Source organism: Tachyglossus aculeatus, chromosome 17, assembly GCF_015852505.1.
Source record: "Tachyglossus aculeatus isolate mTacAcu1 chromosome 17, mTacAcu1.pri, whole genome shotgun sequence".
NCBI classification, from domain to species: domain Eukaryota; kingdom Metazoa; phylum Chordata; class Mammalia; order Monotremata; family Tachyglossidae; genus Tachyglossus; species Tachyglossus aculeatus.
The window spans coordinates 40,950,691-40,972,911 of NC_052082.1; the positions used below are offsets into that span (position 1 = coordinate 40,950,691).

The following is a 22,221-nucleotide window of genomic DNA, read 5'->3' on the forward strand; positions in this document are numbered from 1 at the left end:
CTGGCAAAGTGGGATCGTGTGCACGAACTTGGGGAAACCAGTCAGTTAGATAGCTACATGTGATGTGTGTCTGCACGCACGCATGCATGTATGTGCTTACTCCTTCAATTTGACTTTTGAGAATTGAATAAAGATTTCCGCTGCAAACAGTTGAGGTTATGTTTCACTTGGAACTTGTCAGTGAGTGCCAGATACTGGGGGGAGACAAATCCCCAGCAACAGGCTTATAGATTGAGCGCCTGATATTACGGGGTGGTGGATCCCCAGCGACGGGCTCATGACAGCCTAGGGGCTAGAGCCCAGGCCTGGGAGTCAGGAGGACATGGGTTCTAATCCTGGCACTGTCACTTGTCTGCTCTGTGACCTTGGGCCAATCAATTAACTTCTCTGTGCCTCAGTTCCCCCAACTCTGAAAGTGGGGGTTAAGACTGTGAGCCCTTTGTGGGACAGGGACAGTGATCAACTTGATTAGCTTGGATCTACCCCACTGCTTAGAACAGTGCCTGGCCCAAAGTGAGTGCTTAACAAATACCACAATTATTATTATTAATAATTATTAGATGGCAGGTTGGATCCTTCAGGACAAGACTATTTGCAGAAAAAGTTTAATTAAGATTATCAGAACAGAGACTGAAATTATCATCTAGTCCCCATGGTGCAGTAGTAGACTGAATAAATAGAGTATGAGCAGCCTGGAGAAGCTGATGGAATGCGTACATAACTGAACTGTGGAATCAGCAAAATCTTGATTTCTTTCTTCATTCTATCAGTAGTCCTGGTGACAAACGAGAACTTGAGAATCAAACAGCTTGTACACTCCAAAGTGTTTAGTACAGTGCCCTGCACACCGTAAGCGCTCAAAAAATACGATTAAATGAATGACTCTCTCTCAACTCTCATATTCTCCCAAGAGCTTAGTTGAGCATTCTGCACATAGTCTGCATGCCCTCAATGCATGCTGTTGATGGATTGATTCCATTTCACATCGATGAGCCAGGATGAGGTGACTTTGCACAAACACTGTGTTGTGGTGATTTAACTCAATAGTCGAAAATTGTCTGATTTGTTTAATACAGTTTTTATAGCACTTTTACATCAATTATAGTGTCACAGTTGAAAGACGGTCCAGCAGGAGCCCAAGAAAGGGCCAGGAGAAATGTCTATTTAAATTGTTAGAAGAAGTGATGGTCCATGAGCGTGGTCTTCCCAAGCTGAAATCTCATTCGTTAGCTCACTGCCATTTTCCGGTGAAGATCCCTTCCCTTTAGTCCAGCACTGTGATCCTACAGTCAGCAATTCAGAGTGGATCTTATGGCAGGGCTCTGTCACCCGTGGGATGGGACAATGGGTCCCAACTCTTGGGAGGATCAATACAGGGATTCAGCTCTCACTGGACCTGCAACTGTCTCACATAAAAAATACTTGTAATCAAGACAATCTGCAGACCTAACACGATTTTGTTGAAAAGCACAGAAATTGGTCCCATGGTCTGAATATGGTTCCGTAATCGAGATCCTGAAAATGAAATCACACAGTGAGAATCAGCGAGAATGCTTTGCGGACAGAGGATAAGTAGAGGAAATGCAGGGCCCCGTCATAGAAGTGAGGAGCAGATATAGCAGACATGGAACTGGCCCGTCCATTACCCATCACGCCTAGGGCCCTTGCCAGCAGGTGAAGAGAGGGGATTGGGGGTAGTGGTAGTGGAAAAATGATGGTTGACAACTACGGTTGCCTTCTGGTAGGCAAAAACTTGCGACTGCTACAACACTCTTTCCCTCCCCCTGTTGGGGCAGGCCTGGGCAGGCTAGTGCTGAAGTTCAATTTAAGTGCTTACTCTGTGCCAGGCAATGCATTCAGCCCTGGGGAAGATGCAAGATACCTCATCCGTAAAAAGGGTTTAAGACTCTGAGCCCCATGTGGAGTGTGTCCAACCAGATTTGCCTTATATTCCCTGCCAGCACTTAGTACGCTGCCCGGCACCTAGTAAGTGGTTAACAAATACCACAGTTATTATTATTGTTAGACTTGCTCCCTGCACAGAAGAAGCTCACAGTCAAGAGGGGGTGGGAGACATTAAAATAAATTGTGTGTACATTGATGCCGTGGGACTCAGGGTGGGGTGATTGAATGTGAAGAGTTTGACACCAAAGGAGTTGGGAACATTCAAATGAGGCTCACAGAGGCAGTAAGAGGCGGGAAGTCACTGACATGGTAACAGAGAGCGGCTAAAGGGATATGAAAGACAATAACAGGTGCCAGGAAGGGAAATTGGTGGCTGAATAAATAGCTCACTGCCTCCCTCTGTGCAGTGCATCATGTCTAGCCTTGGCCCTGAGTGTCCCTAGGACTAGTTCAACAACTATTGCAGCTCACAGAAGGTAGAGTCTATCTCAGCTCCACCACTTGTCTGCTATGTGACCTTGGGCAGGTCACTTCATTTTTCTGGGTCTCGTTTTCCTCAAAAAAAAGGGAATTAAGACTGTGTCCAACCTGATTACCTTGTATCTACAACTACTGTTCAGAACAGTGCCTGGCACATGGTAAGTACTCAACAAATACTATTAAAAAACCATCCTGAATGTGCTTTGTCAGCATAGTTTGTAACTAGGAGGGGAGCTGCAGTAGATAGCCCTGGGCTCAGCTCTGAGCAGACTGACGGAAGAGCCGGCTGTCAGCCATTTCCATCATTATCACCCCTCCCTCCCCAGCTACCTCCGAAAGGCCTGGAACCTCGTCGGCAGTCTGATCTGTTTGGGAAGAATGGACAGGAACAGGGGAAAGAGATGGGCGCTCCATCCATTAGCACAGTGAGAAAATTGACAGCCAGGCCCCAGGGTACCGAGCTTTCCCAAAGAACCAGGGACTCACAGGTCGCCGCGGAGAGCCGAGCCATCCTCCCACAGCCAACTCCTTCTGGACACGTTGAATGACAATCCCAGCCACACATCTTTAAACGCTGATATGAAGTTCTGCAGGGAACATAACGGATTACCTTTTCCTCTAAAACTGCTCTGCAAAGCCTTCCTGCCTCCACTCCCAGGCGTAGCTGCCTTCTTGGATGGCCCATCACCCTGGGTCATGGTTGGTCACCAGGAGCTGGGGCCCCTCGCTGTCTCCCAACTACACAACATGGGCCCTTCATAACTCGTGGGAGCAGGAGCCTATCTGGGACCCACCCCTTCCCCTGGAATTTTTCCATAGTTGTCTCTCCCACCAGTAATATCCCCCTACCACCGCCCCACACTGAATCAATCCATGGTATTTATTGAGCATTTACTGTGTGCAGAGCACTGTACTAAGCGCTTGGCAGAGTACAATATAACTAAGTTGGTAGATACATTCCCCGCCCACGATGAGCTCTCCTGCCTTCCATCTCACCACTCCATTCCTCCAGACCCACCGTTGACCGTTGACTTGCTCTTGGACTGTGGCTAGCAAATGCACCCCTTGAAATGACAATCGTCCCAGTTCTGGCCCCTCTGGAGGGTGTCTGGTTGTGTGGTAGAAGGAGATAGAAAGACTCTAACAACGTTGTCCTGATCCAGACCTCTCCTCTCTGCCCACCTCTGCAGAACAATGGTGGGGAGGGAGATGGGGAGGAGGGACGGTCTAACCAGTAAATCAGTCTTATTTATGAAGTCATTACTGTGTAAATGCTTGGGATTATACAATATAATGGACACATTCCCTGCCCACCACGAGCTTGCATTCTAGAGGCGGGGACAGACAAAATAAATTATAGATACGTACATAAATGCTGTGGGGCTGGGAGGGCGATGAATGACGGGAGCAAGTCAGGGAAGAAGGGACTGGGAGAAGAGGAAAGAAGGACTTAGGCCTTATGGAAGAGATGTGCCTTTAATAAAGCTTTGAAGTGGGGGACAGTAATTGTCTGTCAGATTTGAGGAGGGAGAGCATTCCAGGCCAGAGGCAGCATGTAGGTGAATGGTCAGAGGTAGATAGGTGAGATCGAGGTACAACAAGGAGGTTAACAGTAGAGGAGTGAAGTGTGTGGACAGTGAGGTGGGAGGGGGCAAGGTGATTGAGTGCTTTAAAGTCAATAATGAGGAGTTTCTGTTTGATGAGAGGGGTGGATGGGCAACCACTGGAGTTCTCTGAGGACTGGGGTGACATGTTCTGAACGTTTTTGCAGAAAAAATGATCCTGGCAACAGAGTGAAGTATGGACCAGAGTGGAGGGGACAAAGAATATTGGGAGGTCAGTAAGGAGGCTGATACAATAATCAAGGTAGGAAAGGATAAGTGATTGGATTAATGTGGCAGCGGTTTGAATAGAGAGGAAAGGGTGGATTTTAGTGATGTTGTGAAGGTGGAACCAACAGGATTAAATGATGAATTGAATATGTGGGTTAAATGAGAGAGAGGAGTCAAGGATAATACCAAGGTTATGCTTTTGTGAAAGAGGAAGAATGGTGGTGGTGTCTAAAGTGAGGCGAAAGTCAAGGAAGGACAGGGTTTGGGTGGGAAGGTAAGAAGTTCGGTTTTAGGCATGTCAGGTTTGAGGTGATGGGAGGACATTTAAGTAGAAATGCCTTGAAGGCAGGAGGAAAATGGGAAACTGCAGAGAGGGAGAGGGATCATGGATGGAGATTTGGGTATCATCCATATTGAGGTGATATTTGAAGCCATGTGACTGAATGCATACTCCAAGGCAGTGGGTGTAGATGGAGAATTGAAGGGGAACCAGAACTGAACCTAGAGAGGGGGGGGCACACAGTTAAGCAGTGGGAGGCCAAGGTAGAGCTTGGGCCTGGAAATCAGAAGGACCTGCGTTCCAGTCCTGTCTTTGTCACTTGCATGCTGTGACACCTCAGACAGATCACTTTACTTCCCTGTGCCTGTTACCTCATCTGCAAAGTGGGAATTAAGACTGTCGGTCCCACGTGGGAAGCGCTTAGTACAGTGCTCTGCACACATTAAGCACTCAAGTACAATTGAATGAATGACAGGGATTGTCCAACCAGATTAGTTTGTATCTACCCCAGTACTTAAAACAGTGTTTGACACAATAACGTCATTATTATTATAAGTGGCCCAAGAGATATCAGGAGAGCTAGGAGAGGACAGTGTTGGTGAAACCAAGGTTGGATAATGTTTCCAGGAGAAGTGGGTGTTTGGAGAGTTTTGAAGGCAGCTGAGAGGTTGAGGAGGATTAGGATGGAGTAGGGGCTTTCCAAGATACTGCTCGGGGACCTCAGAGAATTGAAGAAGGGGTGGTCAGGGGAGAGGAGGTGGTATTTGGGAAGGGCAGGGGAGCTTTTAGGGACATCTCCCCTAAAAGTGCCAATTTTCTCAATAGAGTAGGTGGCCAGGTCATTAGGGAAAAGGGATGGGGGAGGTGAGGAGATAGGGGGTTTGAGGAAAGAGTTAAACAACTGGAACAACTGGTGAGGGTGATAGGCATGAGGGTCAATAAGAATAGAGCACTATTTTTTCCAGGCAGAGGCTTATTTTCAATATCTTGAGGATATTTGCTTTAAGAACACTACTCCATGGGGAAACTCCCAAGGAGAAAGTTCAAATAATGGAAAAATCACAGAAAGATACTTGTAATTTAGGAAAAATCATTAGGTGCTTGGTTTCTCCTTTCCCCTTTTCTTCCCTCCCCTCCCCTAGACCCCAAGATGATGGCCAGCCCAGTGCCTGAAGGGCACCGCTCCCTTGCGATAATCTGGCCAGGCCGAAACTGGCAATCCTCTGTTTGTCCAATCCCCGGGGCAATTTGTGTCAATTTTTGGCATTTGTCAAGTGCCAACAATGTACCGAGCACTGTACTAAGCATCTGAATGAGGAAAACAAAAACAAAATGCAGGTGCTGTAATAGAAGAGGGAAATTAGTTGATTCTTTACCAGCTCTTCCCGGCTGTCTACCTTCACCAGCGTGGAGTTGTTGTCGTGGCAAAACTTTTTTCCTTTTGGCCAGGTATTCCAAATATCAAATTTTCTATAACAGCTGTCTCCAGACCATTGCCAGCCCTTTTCACAAGGGGAACATTTTGATTCTGGGAAAAGAAACCCATTGAAACATCTATAAGGGATAGTCCAGAAGAGATTAAGCCAGTTGTCCAGGCCCATGGGTTTGCCTATTCCGCCAGGTCCTCATTAGTCAAAACTTGGGGCAGGAGCTGAGCTAGCTAGTGGGGTCCCTCTGAATGACCCTTGATGATGTAGCACCACAACCCAGTGGGGACAGAGATCGATCAGTCAATCATATTCATTGAAAACATATTCAGTTCATAGCACTGTAGTAAACACTTGGGAGAGTACAAAACAGTGGAATTAGAAGACACAATCCAGACCAGGATGCCAGGCGGACCAGCAGGCTGGCAGGGCCACAGACCATCGCACTCTTTTTCTGGACCCTGGTTACTTGGGGTGACCATGGCCCAGGCCCCCATGAAGGGCCCAGGCCAGAGCTGGAGGAGCTTCCCTGGGTTTGTGCACAGGAGTTGGACTGGGGGGGGGAGGCGGGGAGGTGCGCATGGAAGGGAAGAACAGGATCATGCATTCCTCTGACCTCTACGTGTCTTCCACACTGGACAGGAGCTCCCCTAAGTTGGCCACGTTCCCCTCCCTAGACTGTGAGCTCGTTGTGGGCAGGCATCGTCACTCATTATTGTTGTATTGTACTTTCCCAAGCGCTTAGAACAGGGCTGTGCACACAGTAAGTGCTTAATAATTATGGCTGAATGAACGAACAAGCTACAGTGTACAGTGGGAGACAGGCATTAATTTGAATAAATAAATTGATAAGAGATGAAGGAAAGTCATGGGATACTTCTGCAGCTGGGGGCAGGAGGCCTTTTGTCTGTATGGGAAAGGGGAAGGAGGAGGGTGGAAACACTGTGTGCTTCCTCTTAAGACTGTGAGCCTTGTGTGGGTCCTGATTATCTTGCATTTTCCCCAGTAATTAGTACAGTGTTTGGCTCATAGGAAGCACTTAAATACCATTATTTTACTATCGTTCCAATAAGAATTATCATGTTTATTATTTTAGGACCCCAACTATTACCAAGTAGTATTTCTTGATGCTCCTCTGTTCCCCACTCCCTCTTCTTGCCTGACCCTGTGACTCGTTTTTCCCCACAGCTGTATTCCCCATCAGCTTAGTCATCTCTCCCAACTAAAAAATCAACGAGATTCCTCCTGGGTACACAGACATGAAGAGCTAAGGGGGACGGTGATGATTTGTCCCTATTTGCATTACTAATTACTCCTCCTCTCCCCCAAAAGCTCCAACAGGAGTTGACTAACTGAGGAGGAGGCTGAAGTTGCCAGGACTTTAAGCCTCCTGGGATGAAATCCTGGAGAAATGCAGGCTCCACTGTCATGCTTCCTTATTGCCTAGTAATTAAGGGCAGCATCCCCCATAAGATCCAGACACACTGGCACAGCCTGCCTTGTACTGGCCTTTTTAGGAACACCATTTTCAGAGTGCCCCAAGCAGTGAATATATTGGTAAGGTCAGTGACTATATTGATAGGGAAGCTGAGTGATAAAGCACAGTCCTGGGTTCTAAACTCAGCTCCACCACATGTCTGTTGTGTGATCTTGGACGAGTCACGTAACTTCTCTGTGCCTCAATTACCTTGTCGGTAAGCCCCCTGTGGGACACGGACTGCATTTGGCCTGATTACTTTGTATCTCCTCCGGCAATTAGTACAGTGCCTGTCACATCCTGAGTGCTTAACCAAAACCATACCACAAGGTCAAAAGGGTCTCCATTTTGTAGGGTTGGCCGAAGCCTTTGAAAACCTGAGGCCCTGGACTGAAGCCTTGAGAGCCCCTGCCATTAATCCTGTCCTGCCTCTCGAAGTTACGTCTCTTCCCCTGCCCCAGTGGAAGGAAGGAAGAATTTGAGCCACCGCAGCTCGACTGCTTCCTGACACTGCCATTCATGGTCCCAGACCTGCCTCACTTGGTCAATGCAATTGGCCCAAGTGGTGGTCTCCATGATGCAGTTCTGCTAATAATCCCTGAGATTTCAAACCTGGCACTGTGGACCCTCTTCAAACACCTGTCAAAGGTGCCTTTGTCCCATGCAGTGGATCACCCCACAGAGGACAGAAATGCCACTAATTTAAGCCCAACCCTGGAGGGACAAACAGGGGTTGAGGAGGCAGCTCTCCTAAGTGGGGTGCTCGCAGTTCAGGCTCCGGAACAGAATTACCTTTATTTCTGATGACAAGTTGGCGACATAACTCAGTGGGCATGCGCTGAAGACTCTGGGTGAGATCTGTATTCCTGGAGTGGAGGCTTTTCCTCTCAGCCTGCTCCTGGGAAACTTCCGTCTGGGAATCAGAATCAACCACATCTGTTCCTCAGAGCCCGCCTGCAAGCCACTTTTGGTGGCCATCCTTGTGATTTCACAAGCCCGGTGGGAGAAAAAGGAAGGCTTCCCCTATTCCTAGAGATGGGGTAGGGGAGAGGCTCAGAGGTTTCTGGAGCAGGAAATCGCTCCCCTGGTAGCCTTCCAGAGGGAAATCTCATCTACGGATGGCTCCAGTCACTTGATATCTGGTGATATCAATTGGATCATGGCCAATTTCAGGCAAGCCTTTGGGAAAAGCAGGGGTTCTCCCCTATGTCTCAATATGTTGAGTCAGTCTGCAGAGAGTATTCAAGGGGTTGGGATGGAGAGCTTGGGACTAGATAATGAATTTGAGGCCGGACAGTGCCAAGATGGCTGTGGTCAGCAAGGGAAACCGACCCAGAGTCCCGTTGATGGGATGGACCCCAGAAGAAACACAGGGAAGGGCAAGGATCCTGAAAGTAGTCACTCCTTAGGAAAAGATTTGCTTCAGAGAGAACTGTTTAAATCCCCGATTGGATTTAAAACTAAATTGAATTAAATCCTTAAATAAGTAAAAGATCATAGTAGCAATGATAGTAATATTGAATTACTACCTATGTGCCAGGCACTGTACAAAGGGCTAGAGACAAAACAATACAATCAGATCAGGCACAACTCATTTCAGGCCAGGGAAGGGATGGACCAGGCCCACCACATACTTGGTCCACTCTTCTGGCCCCTGGTTACTCGGGGTGAGCAGGGCCCAGGCTCCCTTGAAGGCCTGTGGCTGTGGAGGCCCAGGCCAGAGTCGTAAGAGCTCCCACCCAGAGCTGGAGAAGCTTCCCTGGGCTAGTATGCAGAAGCTGGATTGTTCATAATAATAATAATAATAATGATAATAATAGCATTTACTATGTGCAAAGCACTGTTCTAAGCGCTGGGGAGATTACAGGGTGATCAGGTTTTCCCACGGGGGGCTCACAGTTGTAATCCCCATTTTCCAGATGAGGTGACTAAGGCCCAGAGAAGTGAAGTGACTTGTCCAAAGTCACACAGCTGACAAGTGGCAGAGCCAAGATTTGAACCCATGACCTCTGCCTCCAAAGCCCGGGCTCTTTCCACTGAGCCATGCAGCTTCTCTACGCTGTGTAGAGCTCCACACTCTACAGCCATGCTGTAACGGGGAGGGGATCTCCTCAACCCCCTCAAATCTGGCTTCCGTCCCTTACGTTCCACTGAAACTGCCCTCTCAAAGGTCATCAATGACCTCCTGCTTGCCAAATCCAACGGTTCCTACTCTATCCTAATCCTCCTCGACCTCTCAGCTGCCTTTGACCCTATGGACCACCCCCTTCTCCTCAACATGCTATCCAACCTTGCCTTCACAGACTCCATCCTCTCCCGGTTCTCCTCCTATCTCTCTGGCTGTTCATTCTAGGTCTCTTTTGGGGGCTCCTCCTCCCCCTCCCATCCCCTTACTGTAGGGGTTCCTCAAGGGTCAGTTCTTGGTCCCCTTCTGTTCTCTATCTACACTCATTCCCTTGGTGAACTCATTCGCTCCCATGGCTTCAACTATCATCTCTACGCTGATAAGACCCAAATCTATATCTCTGCCCTTGCTCTCTCTCCCTCCCTTCAGGCTCGTGTCTCCTCCTGCCTTCAAGACATCTCCATCTGGATGTCTGCCCACCATCTAAAACTCAATATGCCCAAGACTGAACTCCTTATCTTCCCTCCCAAACCCTGCCCCCTCCCTGACTTTCCCATCATTGTTGACGGCACTACCATCCTTCCCGTCTCACAAGCCCATAACCTTGGTGTCATCCTCGACTCCGCTCTCTCATTCCCCCCTCACATCCAATCCATCACCAAAACCTGCCGGTCTCACCTCCGCAACATCGCCAAGATCCGCCCTTTCCTCTCCATCCAAACCGCTACCCTGCTGGTTCAAGCTCTATCCTATCCCAACTGGATTATTGCATCAGCCTCCTCTCCGATCTCCCATCCTCCTGTCTCTCCCCACTTCAATCTATACTTCACGCTGCCGCCCGGATCGTCTTTGCACAGAAACGCTCTGAGCACGTTACTCCCCTCCTCAAAAATCTCGAGTGGCTACCAGTCAACCTATGCATCAGGCAAAAACTCCTCACTCTCGGCTTCAAGGCTGTCCATCACCTCACCCGCTCCTACCTCACCTCCCTTCTTTCCTTCTACAGCCCAGCCCGCACCCTCCGCTCCTCTGCTGCTAAACTCCTCACTGTGCTTCGTTCTCACCTGTCCTGCCGTCGACCACCAGCCCACGTCCTCCCCCTGGCCTGGAACGCCCTTCTTCTGCACATCCACCAAGTTAGCACTCTCTTCCTCCCTTCGAAGCCCTACTGAGAGCTCACCTCCTCCAGGAGTCCTCCCCAGACTGAGCCCCCTCTTTCCTCTCCCCCTCTCCCCCTGCCCTACCTCCTTCCCCTCCCCACAGCACCCGTATATATGTCTGTATGGATATATTACTCTTTATTTCACTTGTACATATTTACTATTCTATTTATTTTATTTTGTTAATATGTGTTGTTTTGTTGTCTGTCTCCCTCTTCTAGACTGTGAGCCCACTATTGGGCAGGGACCATCTCTATATGTTACCAACTTGTATTTCCCAAGCGCTTAGTACAGTGCTCTGCACACAGTAAGCGCTCAATAAATACAAATGAATGAATGGTGTGCATGGGAGGGAAGAACCGGATCATTCATTCAATCGCATTTATTGAGCACCTACTGTGGACAGAACACTGTACTAAGCGCTTGGGATGTACAAGTCGGCAACATATAGAGACGATCCCTAGCATCCCTCTGACCCCTATGTGTCTTCCCCACTGGATGGGAGCTCCTTTAAATTGGCCACTTCCCCTCCCTAGACTGTGAGCTCCTTGTGGGCAGGGATTGTCACTCTTACCTGTTGTATTGTACTTTCCCAAATGCTTAGAACAGTGCTCTGTGCGTGATAAGTGCTTAATAAATAAGATTGAATGGATGAATGGACAAGCTACAGTTTACAGTGGGAGACAGACATTAATATGAATAAATAAGAAATTGATAAGAGATGAAGGAAAGCCATAGTTGGCTTCTGTCTGGGAGCAGAGGCCTTTTGTCTGTATGGGAAAGGGGAAGGAGGAGAGTGGAAACCCTGTGTGCTTCAAGACTGTGAGCCCTGTGTGGGACCTGATTATCTTGTATTTTCCCCAGTAGTTAGTATGGTATTTGGCTCACAGGAAGCACTTAACAAATACCATTACTACTATCATGATAATAAGAATGATCATGAGTGTTATTATTTTAGGACCCCCCACTGCCACTATTACCAAGTAGTATTTCTTGATGCACCTCTCTTCCCCACTCCCTCTTCTCGCCTGACCCTGTGATTTGTTTTTCCCCACACCTGTATTCCTCATGAACCTAGTCATCTCTCCCAATTAGAAAATCAACAAGATTCCTCTTGGGTACACAGAGAAGATGAGCTAAGGGGGAAGGTGATGACTAGCACTAATTTGTGTTACTCATTATTCCCCCTCTACCCCAAAGGCTCCAACAGGAGTGGACTGAGGAGGAGGCCGAGGCTGCCAGGACCTTAAAGGAATGCTTTTCAGTACCCTCCTGGGGTGAAATCCGGGAGGAAAAACAGGTTCCTTTCATTCATAAATTCATTTAATCGTATTCCACTGAGCGCGTACTGTTGTGCAGAGCACCACATTAAGCGCTTGGAAAGTACAATACAGCAATAGAGAGAGACAATCCCTACCCACAACAGTCTTACTCCCACTTCCTTATTGCCTACTAATTAAGGGCCACCTTGTGGTGCCCCTTTTAAGAACACCATCTTCATAATGTACCAAGGAGTGACTATGTTGGTAAGGTTAATGACTTTAGTGGTAGGGAAGCAGAGTGGTACTGAATGGATAAAGCATGGGCCCAGAAATTAGAAGGACTTCCCATCTCCACCACTTGTCTGTTTCTGGTACCTGTGTTTCTGACACTCCTGACAGACCTCGGTGATTAGCTAAGCTTCCCGGGGATTTTTTTACTGTTATGGCATGGTGCTTCTTCATGTCTTCATGAGTCTGGTCCCACCCATAATTATAATAACTGTGGTATTAGGCTCACTGTGTGCCAAGAACTGTAGTAAGTGCTGGGGTAGTCAGTGTGGTCAAGTGGGACATGGGGCTCAGGGTTTAAGGGGGCAAACGTGTTCTGAATCTCCATTTTCCGGACGAGGAAACTGAGGTTACGAGACCTTAAGTGACTTGCCCAGGGTCCTGCAGGAGGCACTTGACAGAGGCAGGATTAGAACTCAGGTCCTCTTATTCCCAGCTCCTTGCTCCTTTCATTATGCTATGTAGCTCAGCTGCTTGGGGCCAAGCTCAGCACTCTTAAGGGGGAGGAGAAAGAGAGAAGAACCCCTCAAGGATTGTGATTCATCTCCAGTCCAAGACAAGCAGGGTGGCAGGTATGAAAACCGAGGCCTCTGCTTCCTCATTCTTCCCTCCCTGCAGTCCTTCCTAGCTCTTGAGTCACGTCACGTTGTCCTCCATCTTAGAGCAAACTGCACAGTCACTTTCCACCACTCATTATGTCACAGAAAAATTACTGTTCTATGTGTTAAGTCCTTACTTTGTACTGTACTAAGCCCTGGGGAAGATATCTGTACAGATTGATGTATGTACCTATATCAGTCCCCCTCTTTCATGGGGCTTCCAGTCTAAGGGGGAACTCACTGGGAACTGCCCTCCTCGTGTTCTCTCTCCCCTCCCTGCTCCCCGCTCCTTCCACTGTCCAGGGAAGCAAGCCCAGAGGAAATCCACAGCAATTCAGTATAACTTCCCTGGAGCTTTCTGCAACAAGCCCATCCCTGTCTTCCTGAAAGACCTGCGCTGTGATGGTTCCGGATGGATTGTGGAACAGGGCCTGGGAGATGCAGAGGAGAGCGATCTGCCCTCTGAGTCTCCCCTCAGTGCAGTTCTTCAAGGAACCGTTTTCTGATGTAATTAGGGGTCTGGACTGTAGTCTCCTTCATTCTTTCATTTCTGAGTCACCTCTATCTCTTTGCTGGACACTGAATATTCAATTTAGTGTACCTGTGTCAATGAAATCCATCTGGGGATCTGAGCTGACAGCAGAGCACACAGATCTGGTTACCTGGCTTATTTCTGGTCACTTCTCGGCATAATTCTATGGCCATTTTCCGCAGGCCAGCTGACAGTTTGGAGTTTTGGGACAAGAGAAATTCCTGCTGTTTAGAACAGCTCCCATTGATGTCGAGGTTTTCTGGCTTGTCGTTGGGCGACGATGTTCCTCCAATTTCCTGACTCCGTGCCTGGGAAACTGCAGTTCACAGAGATTGATAATCCGTTTTCCTCCTTCATGTGCCAGCATGGCCCGAGCCCAAACCGAATCACGCAATCCCATCCCAGCAAGACCCTGCGACCTCAGAGCACCCACAAGCCTGATTCCACTTCAGGGTATCCAAACCCATTCCTCACTGACCCATAAATAAATCGCTGCTCTTTATGGCGCTTATCCATTGTGCAGAGCCCAAGTTAATAGAGACACGACCCCTGCCCTCGAGGAACTACCTTTAACAGACCCCAAAGAAAGAAACTCCTCCTCAGTGCAGAGAAGTAGCGTGGCTCAGTGTGGAGAGCCCGGGCTTGGGAGCCAGAGGTCCTGGGTTCTAATCCTGGCTCTGCCACTTATCAGCTGTGTGACTTTGGGCAAGTCACTTCACTTCTCTGTGCCTTAGTTATCTCATCTGTAAAATGGGGATTAAGAGCGTAAACCCCACACGGGACAACATGATCGCCTTGTATCCACCGCACCCCCCCCCCCCAGTGCTTAGAACAGTGCTTCACACATGGTAAATGCTAAACAAATGCCATCAGTATTAATTAGTGTGGAACAGCTCTCAATCTCTCCAATTCAACACTCCTCCTCCTTCAAATCTGCCAGACCAAGGCCCCCCTCACCTCCAAATCTCTCCAGAAAATTCACCTTCACCATGCTGAATTCCTGAAGCCATTTCCACCTCCTCTGGTGTTTTGCCAACTGACACTGTTGGCTCTTCAGTTCCTATTGATTTACCTCTGCTGGGAACTTATTTGTTCATTCAATTGCCCTCATTCATTCATTGTCGTACTTACTGAGTGCTTACTGTGTGCAGAGCACTGTACTAAGCACTTGGGAAGTACAAGTTGGCAACATATAGAGACGGTCCCTACCCAACAACGGGCTCACAGTCTAGAAGCAGCGTGGCTTAGTGGAAAGAGGGCGGGTTTGGGAGTCAGAGGACGTGGGTTTTAATTCTGGCTCCACCATTTATCAGCTGTGTGACTTTGGATGAGTCACTTAACTTCTCTGTGTCTGTTACCCCATCTGTAAAATGGGGATTAAAGACTGTGAGCCCTGCGTGGGACAACCTGATTAACCTGCATCTACCCCAGCACTTAGAACAGTGCTTGGCACATAGTAAGCACTTAACAAATACCATCATTTATTATTATTAGGAGGGGGAATAATTTTGTGAAGTGCTTACTGTGGGACAAGCACTGTTCTAATCCCCGGGAGTAGATACAAGATAATCAGTTTGGACACACTCCCTGTCCCACATAGGGCTCACAGTCTTAATCCCCATTTTATAGATGAGAGAATTGAGGCCAAAAGAAGTTAAGTGACCTACCCAAGGTCACACAGAAGACATGTGGCAGAGCCACATCAGAACCCATGACCTTTTGACTCCCAAGTCCATCATCCACTAGGCCATGCTGCTACTCTAGGCCACTCGTTTGCTGCGTGACCTTGGGTAAATCACTTCTCTGTCTGTTACCACATGTGTAAAATGGGGATTGAGACCGTGAGCCCACATGGGACAGGGCCTGTATCCAGCTCCATTTGCTTGTATTCACCCCAGCACGTAGTACAGTGACTGGCACATAGTAAGGGCTTAATAAATGCCATAGCCATTATCATTATTAGGTCATGGTGCCTGGAGGTAATGGTGTGAGAGAAGGGACACCTCTTCTGGGAGCCCTGTTCCCGGAGCAGAGAAGCTCTTTATGTTCTGTCTGGTGACCGAGGCTCCAAGGGGAAGGGTGAGCTCAGGCACTCCAGTCATCTGGAGACGGAGAGCTGTTTGTCCCCGCCGAGTCTCGGTGTCAAGGTGGGTACTCACACTTGATTCCGAGCACCACTAATCCAATGAGCTGCAGGAGGCAAAGAGTGAGCAGCAGCAGAGACAGCGGACGCCACACATGGGAGTGAACAGGGGGATCTGAGGATGTTAAGAAGACAAAAGATGAGTCCTAATGGATCAGTGGAGATAGTGGGAAGTGCATCCCAGGCCCAGCAAGTTGTCAAGAGGAAAAAGCACTAAACACAGACAAACCTTCTTCTCTGCCCTGTTCATTCTTTCTATTTCCTCACTGAGGCTATTTGAGAAACTTCTCAATTGTGCTCCAGCATCTCAGTGTGCTAATGTCCAGACAAAATAACCGAGTCACCATGGATTGTTTCCTACCCAATCCAAAACCGGGAGCAGGGAGAATCCGAGAGAATAGTGGATTCATACTGGACCTGTCTCATTACAGAGGGCAAAATTGCTTTGGATAATGATAGCAAACAAGCCCCTGAAGATAGCTCTCGGGGCCACTTTTCCCGGAGGCTCCCAAGCAGCACCAGTCCCCTGACCCTTTCTGATCTACTGCCTCACTGCCCAATGAATGCCTGAGGCCTGCCTGGTAAGAGGCTCAGCAATCGATAGAGCCATGAGCTCTGCTCCCATCTCATTCCCCTCTAGACCGTAAAACCTCTTAGGGGCAGGGAATATTCCCAAAAATTCACTGTATTGTACTCTCCAAGTAAGGTGCTCGTCACATCATTAGCACTCAATAAATATCACTGACTGATTTATTGATTTTTTTTTTTAAGAGCAGAGCCCAGGGGATCGGGGGTGTTAGATACCTTTGCCTGTGAGTGCAGATCCCTGGGAGAAAGGTCTCTTTGAGATGTTCAGCACGGTATACCCGTCCTCGTCCTGCATGGCAGTTGCTCCGCTCAGTTCCCCTCAGAGAATCCTGCCCAGTCGTACTGTGTTTGAAAAAGGGAAGATGGGATCAACTAGCTCTGACACGTGGGAAGAGTCTTGCATCATGCTGCATGTCAATCCTGGCAGCCCCTTGGTTAGGAAGGAACAAGAAGATTCAATTGTGACACTTCCCCATTCTCTCAGTTTTTCAAAATATCTGAGTTTCCTGAGCTCTGGAGAAGGGGCCGGCCGCTGATAAGGAGCAAAGGGCGGTTGTAAGTGTTGACAGCTGAGGTGGAATCGTAGGGATGATTTGACAAGGGATTAAAAAACGTCAATAGGGGAAGACTTCCTGGAGGAGGAAGTGGAAATCCAGAAGGATTTTAAATATGGGGAGCTAATAATAATTATTAATACTAATAATAATGGAATTTAAGCACTTACTATGTGCCAAGCACTATTCTAAGCACTGGGGTAGATACAAGCTAATCAGGTTGTCCCACATGGGGCTCACAGTCTTAACCTCCATTTTCCAGATGAGGTAACTGAAGCCCAGAGAAGTTGAGTGGCTTGCCCAAGGTCACACAGCAGGCAAGTTGCGGAACTGGGATTAGAGCCCACATCTTCTGACTCTCAGGCCCGTGCTCTTTCCGCTGAACCGTGCTGCTTCTAGATCCATGCACTCACTATTTAAAGGGAAAAGGAGTTCCAGGTAGGAATAAAGTCATGAGTCAAAGGTCAGAAATGGGATTATTGAGAATGAGAAACAGTCAGTAGCTGAGCTTGGAAAGACAAGAGTGTGAGCTGGGCTCCCCTGGGTCAATAGAAAAAAGGGAGCTAATTAATGGTGTCTTAAAGCCCCTAATGATGATGATGATGATGATAATGATCACTTTGAACATTTAGGTAGGCAACATCTGGTAGGCAACCCAGACCTAAGACCAAGGTAGGTAAAGAATAATTGGATCAGGCACAGTGTCTGCCCACAATGGGATGGAAGATCTAGTGTGGATGGAGAACAAGGACGGATTCCTTTGACAGATTAGGAGAAAGAAACACAGAGAAGTGAAATGACTTGCCCAGTGTAACAGAGCAGGCAAGTGGTGGAATCAGAATTAAAACTCAGGTCTCCTGAGTCCCAGTCCTATGTCCTATCCAGCAATCCACAGGAAAATGAAGAGAGAGGGCTCTAGGAGAGTGCTCAGGTAAAGGCTGTGGAGACAGATGGCCTTCTCCCAGGCTACACTCATTGCCACGAATTCCCTCCTCCAGCTCCATCTCCCCCATCAGCAACAGATCCACTGAAACCTCTCTGCAGTCTCGCATTTCCTCCAGCATTCCCAGAAGTCCTTGGAACTTCTTGGAAGTCCTGCTGTCACTCACACTTAACAGGTCTAAAATAGAATTCCTCATCTTCCCACCAAAACCCTGCCTTTTCCCTGACTTTTCTATCACTGTAGATGGCACCACCACCCTTCCTGTCTCACAAGCCCATAACCTTGGCATTATCCTTGATTCTTCTCATTCAGCCCACATATTCAATCCATGACTAAATCCTGTCAGTTTGACCTTCCCAACATCTCTGAAATCCACCCTCTTCTCTCCATCCAAGCTGCTGCCACATTAATCCAAGTCCTTATCCTATCCTGCCCTGATTACTTTATCCGGCCTCCTTGCCTCCTGTTTCTACCCACTCTGCTGCCCGGATCATTTCTGTACAAAAATGATCAGGCCGTGTTTCCCTTCTCCGCGAGAACCTCCACTGGTTGCCCATCCACCTCCACATCAAACAAACACTCCTTACCGTCGGCTTTAAAGCCTTCAGTGACCTTGACCCCTCCGACTTCAGCTCAGTACTCCCCTACGACAACCCAGCCTGCACACTTCACTCCTCCAATGCCAGCCTTCTCACTGTACCTCAGTCTCGTCTATCTCCCCACCAACCTCTTGCCCACATCCTGTTTCTGACCTGGAACACCCTCCCTCTTTCATGCCCAACAGACAATTACTCTATGCACCTTCAAAGCCTTATTCAAGACACATCTCCTCCAAGAGGCGTTACCTGACACAACCCTCCTTTCTTCTTCTCCTGCTCCCTTCTGCGCTGCCTTGATTTACTCTTTATTCATCCCCCCTCCCAGCCCCACAGCATGTATGTACATATCTATGTTTCTACTTTTTTATATCAAGGTCCACCTCCAGCTCCAGACTGTCAGCTCACGTGTGCGGTGAATGTGTCTGCTTATATTGTTATATTCTACTCTCCCAAGCTCTTAATACAGTGTTCTGCACACAGTAAGTGCTCAGTAAATACTGCCTGACTGACTAACCACTCCTCCCCGTCATTCCACTCCCGAGTAACTGTCAGTGACTCTGTGATCTCCACGGGCCCCTACCAATGGACCATTTCCAAATTTCCCTCCCCTTCCCGGTACAAACAGAGCAGTCACCAGCTCCCGGACACAACAGAAATTTTTATTCACACTGAGTGAGGTGCCCCGATATTAGAGTCATTTCCTTAGCATGAAGGATTATCTCTGCTGACCAATGACCTAGCCTAGAGTTCAGGGTCATGTCACTCCTGTGCTTCACTCTGGAATAGCAAGAAGGTCGTTGAGCTGGGCAGTGACCACCAGGATTAGGTAGAGAATGGACAATTGGCATTATCAGGTTTGAGCTCCCTAAAATCTCCCCTGCCCCTCCTCAATCCCTCCCACCTCCTCCCGCTTCTTTAAGGCTCCCATTCTTCCCATCAGTATCTCAAGGGGCGATCTCCTGCCTCCTCTCAGAATCCACCTCCTCAACCTGCACATCTGACCCCATTCCTTCACATCTTACCAAAACTCTTGCCTATTCTCTTCTTCCTTCCCCAACTGCCATCTTCAATAGTTTGCTCCCCAATGGCTTGTTTTCCACTGCTTTCCCATATGCCTATATCCTCCCCTATCCTAAAAAAGCCCTCCTTTGACCCCATGGCTCTCTTCAGGTATCGCTCCACCTCCCTTGTACCGTTCCTCTCCAAATTTCTTGAGCCAGTTGTCTACACCCACAGCCTCAGAGTCCTCTCCTCCAATTCTCTCCGGGACCCCCTCCAATCTGCCTTTCATCTCCTTCCCTCTACAGAAACTGCTCTCTTAGAGGTCACCAATGATCTCCTTCTTATCAAATCCAATGGAACAAATGAGGACTCCCCTCTGATGTTAGCCGGGAGATAATGAGGAGAAAGGAAGTTTCCTTTCTGCTGTCACCACACCACAAAGTCCTCTTTTAGTTCCAAGGGTTAGATTATATCTGAGCAGCAGGGAGAGAACTTCCTGAACAAGCCACTCATCAGCCTCTCATGAGTCACTCATCAGCCTCTCCTTCAGAGGAGAGTTGAAGGGACACGGACAGGGACAGTGGGTTGCGGGTGAGTGTGTGGTGGGTTTGTGTGACATTTTTGGGGGGCCTTCCCCCCACCTCTAGCCAGGAGTAAAGCCACCATGGAGGATGAAGTGGGATATGTGATGCTAGACATAAAATCCAGCAGAATCCACGAGTCGTCCTATGCCCCCACCAGCGCACACACTTGTCTCACTCTTCCTTGTCATGAGAGTGTGGATGACGCCACTGCGGGCACACACCCTCAATTGATCATATTTATTGAGCACTTACTGGGTGCGAGCACTGTACTAGACCAGTCTATGGTTTTTATTGAGTGCTTGTGAGCAGGGTATTGTATTGAGCACTTGGAAGAGTACAATATAACAGTAGTTCCTAGTGGATGGAGCAGAAGCCTGGGAGTCAGAAGGACTTGAGTTTCAATCCCTGCTCTGCCAAATGTCTGCAGTGTGACCTTAGGCAAGTCACTTAATTTCTCTGGGCCTCAGTTACTTCATCTGTAAAATGGGGATTAAGAGAGTGAGCCCCATGTGGGACAGGGACTGTGTCTAATCTGATCACCTTGTATCTACCTCAGTGCTTAGAACAGTGCTTGGCACATAGTAAGCACATAACAAGTACTATTATTATTATTATCAAAATGTTATTATCATTCCCTGCCAACAAGGCTCTTACAATCTAAAGTTCTTTGGAGAGTACAACACAACAAAATAACAGACACATTCCCTGCCCACAGTGAGTTTATGGTCTAGAAGGGCTTACGGTCCCCGGAAGGAACCGGTTCCTTATCTTTCAGGGAAGCAAGTTCTCCAGAACGTCCAGAAACTATGGCTTCATTTTCCTCCAGCTTTGCTTCCCAACTCCTTTCACAAGCCTACGGAGACCCATACCTCAACGCCTCAAATTCTAAATGGGGTGAATGGAAAAATTCTGCAGGTGACCCTTTCCTCACCTACTCTCTCCCTCCCGCCTGGAACTTTCTCCAACTTCATATCCAATAAACCACCACTTTTTGCCACTTTCAAAACCTTACTAAAATGACATTTTCTCCAGAAAACCTTTCCTGACTTATGTCTCATCTCCCCACCTTATTCTCCCTTCCTTCTGCATCATCTATGCACTTGAAGTATGGCGTGGTGGAAAGAGCAGAGGCTTGAGAGTCAGAGGACCTGGATGGTAAACCCAGCTCTACCACTAACCTGCTTTGTGACCTTGGTCAAGTCACTGGACTTCTCTGTGCCTCAGTTCCCTCATCTGTAAAATGGGGATTCAATACCTCCTCCCCGCCCCCCTTAGACTGTGAGCCTCATGTGGGACCTGATTATCTCGTATCCATTCCGATGCTCAACACAATGCTCAGCACATAGTGAACACTTAACAAATACCACAATTACTGCAGTGGTTGGCATATAGTAAATGCTTAATTATTATGATTATTATTACTATTATCATCATCACCCACTAAGTATTTTGATGCCCACTCTGCCCCCACAGTAATTACATACATACCCTTATACTTGGTTGCTTTCCCTAACTCTAATTTATTTTAATGCCTGCCTCCCTGACGAGATTATAAGATCGTGAGCACCTAGAGCTCGTCTACGTTCTCTATTGTACTCCAAAATGCTTAGTACAATACTCTGTATTCAGTAAGCGCTCAATAAATACCGATCTAGGGTGGGTGAGAAGGATTCTGATGACATCCCAAATTTCCTAACTCCCTTTGTTAATGGTAAGAACCAAAATTAACAGAATTTACCAGAATTCACAGAAATTACCAGGCCCCCAGTGCCTGGTAACTCTATGGAATTCAATTTAGGAAGTTGGCAGTCCAAAATAATAATAATTTTGATATTTGGCAAGCACTTACTGTGTGCCAGCCAATCTGAGAGCCCTGTGCTGGGTTTCTAAAGAACCTTCTTCTCACAAGGAAGAATCAGTCCCAGTACTTGGTCCCAGAGCTGTTTGTGATGCAGAGATTTGACCCAGCCAATCCACCACCAGTTGTGGTTGAAAGCAAGCAGCCCCGAGGGAGCCCTTAAAAGCAGCATCATGTAGTGGATAGAGCATAGGCCTGGGAATCAGAAGGTCATGGGTTCTAATTCTGACTCTGTCACATGTCTGTTGTGTGAACTTGGGCAAGTCATGTCACTTCTCTGTGCCTCAGCCACCTCATCTGGAAATTAGGGATTGAGACTGTGAGACCCATGAGGGACAGGGAGTGTGTCCAACCTGATTTGCTTGTATCCACCCCAGTGCTTAGTACAGTGCCCGGCACATAAGAAGCACTTAACAAATACCACAGTTATAAACATTACAATTATTAAAATTGAGAAACATCACGGTCTCTGTGGTGAGCAAGAGTGAATCTATTTTGTAACACAGAAACCATGTCATAGGTGATAGTTCTTTGACCCAGTGAACAAAAATATCAACGGAGGAATTTGAGGAAGAACTGAATT

At 47.8% G+C, this 22,221-nt stretch overlaps 1 protein-coding gene across 1 annotated transcript; it reads right to left on the reverse strand.

Annotated features, from left to right (window-relative positions):
• Positions 1-1,050: 1,050 nt before the first annotated feature.
• On the reverse strand, positions 1,051-16,394 carry LOC119939389 (C-type lectin domain family 12 member B-like). The gene is made up of 6 exons (XM_038759390.1): positions 16,315-16,394; positions 15,527-15,625; positions 13,498-13,683; positions 5,874-6,025; positions 2,872-2,972; positions 1,051-1,515 (listed from the first exon to the last, which is right to left on the reverse strand). Exons 1-6 carry the CDS (start codon positions 16,391-16,393, stop codon positions 1,368-1,370), a joined length of 765 nt encoding a protein of 254 aa, XP_038615318.1. The 5' UTR covers position 16,394; the 3' UTR covers positions 1,051-1,367.
• Positions 16,395-22,221: the final 5,827 nt, after the last annotated feature.